The sequence below is a fragment of the Vigna unguiculata genome, chromosome 8 (genome assembly GCF_037176805.1).
Source record: "Vigna unguiculata cultivar grain cowpea cultivar isolate G323 ecotype 2 chromosome 8, ASM3717680v1, whole genome shotgun sequence".
Classification (NCBI taxonomy): Eukaryota; Viridiplantae; Streptophyta; class Magnoliopsida; order Fabales; family Fabaceae; genus Vigna; species Vigna unguiculata.
The window spans coordinates 25,584,405-25,588,544 of NC_140799.1; the positions used below are offsets into that span (position 1 = coordinate 25,584,405).

Here is a 4,140-nt window from a genome sequence, read left to right on the forward strand (position 1 = left end):
TATATATATATATATATATATATATATAATGATATTTAGGAATAGTATATGATAATTCACTACAAGAAAAACATGAAATAGTGACTGATTTAGTCAGTAACCCATATCAGTCACTATTTTTCGTCATTGGTGGTAATAGTTGATTTATTTATGAATCAATGATTAAATTAGTGACCGATTCAATGATCAAATCGGTACTTGATTTAGTGACCAATTTAATTACTAATTTATTTGTGATTTAATGACAAATGTTTTGGTCACTAATGATATTTCTATTTAATTTTAACCACTTCAAACATAATTTAATAATTAGTTCTCTAAGGTATTTTTCATCTTATCATACCTTAATTATACATTTGATTTCGTTTTTGTGATTTCTTTCAATAGTTTCTCAAATTATTTGTAAACACACATTTGTTAGCTTTTTAATATTTTTATTTATTGTTTATTTTCATTATGTAGAATAATATTTCGATATATTCTATCTAATTATTTGTTATTTTATAACTCATTATTAATCATACTGTAATATTTTCAGTTTAATTGTATAAATAACTTTTATTGACTACAATATAAAAATTTAATGTAATTGCTATGAATTTTTTTTTGTCACTATCCAACATATATTGAAGTTCAAAAGATACAAAATCTATGTCAAAATTTTATTATTATGTTTATTATTTGTTCTTTGTGTCATTTTGATCAAGTAATGTATTATAACTTTTATTAGTGTATAAAAAAGAGATTCATTAGAATTTAAAAAATTGAAGTAAACAAACATTTAAAATATATTTTAATTTGAATATTTGTTTTCCTTTTATATTTTTTTGAAATATTTTTTAATTTTATCAACTAAGTTAATCAATGTTGTAGTTTGCAAATTTAATAAATGTTTTGGTTCTCATGAAATTTTATTTGGTATTCTAATCTAAAATGTAGACAATTATAATTTATTTCAAAGTATTTGATATGAAAGAAACAATCATCCTCCTAATATTGAATATTTGATAATATTATGTTTTCTTTACTGTAATTTTTTTCTTTTATAAAAATTAATATTGAAGTAGTTAGAACACAGGTACAGGTATGGGTATGAGATTATACCTGTTACCCAGGTGGGGATGGGGATGGGACAAAAGTTTGATACCCGTTGGGTTTGGGTATGGGGATGGGGATGAATTTTTTATGCGGGAATGGGTATGGGATAGCGAAACCTGTCCCCGTCCCGCCCCGTTACCATCCCTACACCAGATAATTCTGGAAATACTTTTCCATAATATACTTATCAATTTTGGAAATATATTTTTCGAAAAACGACCCACCACTTTTCTAGATCAAAATTTCCAAAAGTCTATATTTTTGTGATGGAAAATAATTTTTTTGATAAACATTTAGTAGACAAAGTTATCAAATAAAGTAACCTTTTATTTTTTTTACAAAAGTTAAGAGAATAAAATAATAAAATTTTAGAGTTATTTTTTTATTAAAAAAGGTTGTTCGTCAAAGTTTGTAAATAAAAAAAATTGTCAAAATATCATTTTTGTGAAGGAGTGCAAAAAGAAGTTTAATAGATTCCAAGAAGAAAGAGCCTCTTATTAAAAGCCTAGTTCAAAACATAAGGCAAATTAAAGGCTTAACTGTGTTTATGGCAATTTTTTTTTTATATGCATAGGATAACGATATCTTAATAGAGGAAATGGGATTTGTAATGCAGGATTAGATATCTCTAACATAAATTATTATGATAAATTTTGATACCAACCGAAGATTTGATCTTAAGCTGTAATAGTGAGAAGAAAACTTGACAGAAATTCTATATAAAAAACAGATAGGTCTTAAATTTTTTTTATGATATTTTTAATTGTTAAACCTGTTCATGCTGATTTAAACCAGTAAATGCATTTGATTTTTATTTTTTGTATTCCGCTGTACCAAAACTGTCGGAAGAATGGAATCAAGGCATTACTTATTGTAAGTTGTAACTATAAAAGGGAAATTTATGTATGACCTGTTTTTCTGTGACATGCTGGTGTACATATTTTTTTTTTGAAATAGCATATATGTTCTGAAATAAATTATACTAATTGAGCCTTTAAAGTGTTCGATCTTCCACAGTTTTTTATTGATTGGTATAGAGTAATGTTATTCTTGGGATTGGTGGTTGTTTGTTGAGGATTGAGGTTGGTATTGCATGTGTTATAGTTGAACTACATCACATCTATTTGACCTTTGGATTGATCCAACATAACATGATCTTCCATATATTTTCACGGTAATTAACTAATGTTTTTAGCATTATGCTGTAAGAACTGTTTATGGTGTGTACACTGATACAACTTACCGATACAAGTTGTGTACGCATAAGTTTTAGGATTATTGGACATCAACTAAAAGTAATACTAATTTAAAATACATAAATATACAAATCTCATTTTAAAAGTCGTTTTTGGAATTGAATTTAAAGTAATTTCTTAATAAAAATCAGATGAATTTCATGTTTCACTAAACAATGTTGAGAATATTACATTAAATAGTGTTCTTACCAGTAAATGTTGGTAACTTTTGTGTCTGGAGTGATCATAATAACTCCTTTGTGAGACACTGATGTTGGTAATGTGATCAATTGTCTGCATCATGTTAAGTTATTCATGGTGTTTTCCAGTTCACAAACCAAAATCTATTCTACCAATTTTTCTGGGCACAGATCCTGCAACTTTTACAAAGAAACCTCAATTGTAGGTTCTTTTAGTTAACCTTGGAACACACAGAAAAGCTAGATCTATGATCTGATCTATTCATGATATATGGTATACAACATAACTAGGATATTCTGTACCAACTCCATGTGAAATACACCAGGAAATCAAACAGCACGAAAACTAAAAACATGCCATTTAGATTATATCCAATGTAAAAATTTCAAGAGAAAAAAGGAAAAGGAAAAACAGAAGAAGAATTTTGCATCTGCCATATCTGATGTGATGAGCCATAAAATCAAACACTTGTAAGCTGAGGATGATGTCTTGAACGATGAATCTGTTGAAGTTGCAAGGTTTTCAATGCAGCCCCACCAGACCTTCTTTTCCAAAGAGTATCTTCCTCTGGCTTCTTCTGCACTCTCTTGATCACAGGTAGAGGAAGATCCATGTTTTCAATGCTTATGGGAACAACATTCTCATTCCTCGTACACCTCTGCTTGTTGTGGTTCCTTGACACATTTGCTGTAACATTGGTGTTGGTGTTGGTGGTGCCTAAGTTTTTGCCAGAAAAGAGCTTTTTAAGCTTGGAATACTTAACAGTAGGGGAAATGACGTTGGTGGTGGTGCTACTTTTGGTACTGAGAATACCAACTATTTTGTTGTGCCTCTTGACCTGACCCATGCAACCAATTCTTGGGGACAAAGGGTCATTGGAAAAGGATCCTGTTTGGTCTCTCCACTGTGGAAGACTCACATCTTTCATCGATGATGGCCTTGCACATAGCATCGGCAGAAACGTGGTTCTGCGATGGATTTGCAGGTTCTGATGGTAAAAGTAATGATGATTTTCACTGCTCATACCTGATATATGGTAGAGAAATTTTTTCAAAGATGTGAATGCACTTTTAAGTGTTTTGGGTGCTTTAACTTGAGACTTTGAGATTGCCAAATATACAAGAAGAGCATGTGTATATAATTCTGTGACCCTTTTCTCTAGAAAAAAAGAAATAAATAACAATTGAGAAGGTGACAAAGTGAAATAGAAGAAATCATTGCAGAGAAGGAGCCTCATTGAAGAGTGGTGCACACAAGAAACAAAGAGAAGCAGGAGAATTGTGGACCATTATTTTGATTTTATCTGGAACAGCATTTGGTTATGTGTTTAAGCTCTTTAATACAAATTTAGGAGTGGAAAGTAGTAATGAGTTTGACTAGGATTCATGTGTGTGTGACTAAGTGGAGAGATCAAAAGCCTAACCAATTGATCATGCTAAAGTGCGTGGTGGTTAAATCATAGGTTGAACAACCCTTTGTCCCCGAAAAGGCTCCACCTTGGTTAATTACTTAAAGGTGCCCAGTTTCCACTTTATCATATAATGCTTTCAGGAGTAAGTGATCTCAACATAATTCTAATAAGAAAATTATAATTGTATTGTTGGTC

The 4,140-nt window shown here is 30.0% G+C and overlaps 1 protein-coding gene across 1 annotated transcript; it reads right to left on the reverse strand.

Moving 5' to 3' along the window:
* Positions 1–2,605: 2,605 nt before the first annotated feature.
* Positions 2,606–3,926, reverse strand: LOC114195577 (uncharacterized). The gene has a single exon (XM_028086092.2). It carries the CDS (start codon positions 3,769–3,771, stop codon positions 2,995–2,997), a length of 777 nt encoding a protein of 258 aa, XP_027941893.2. The 5' UTR covers positions 3,772–3,926; the 3' UTR covers positions 2,606–2,994.
* Positions 3,927–4,140: the final 214 nt, after the last annotated feature.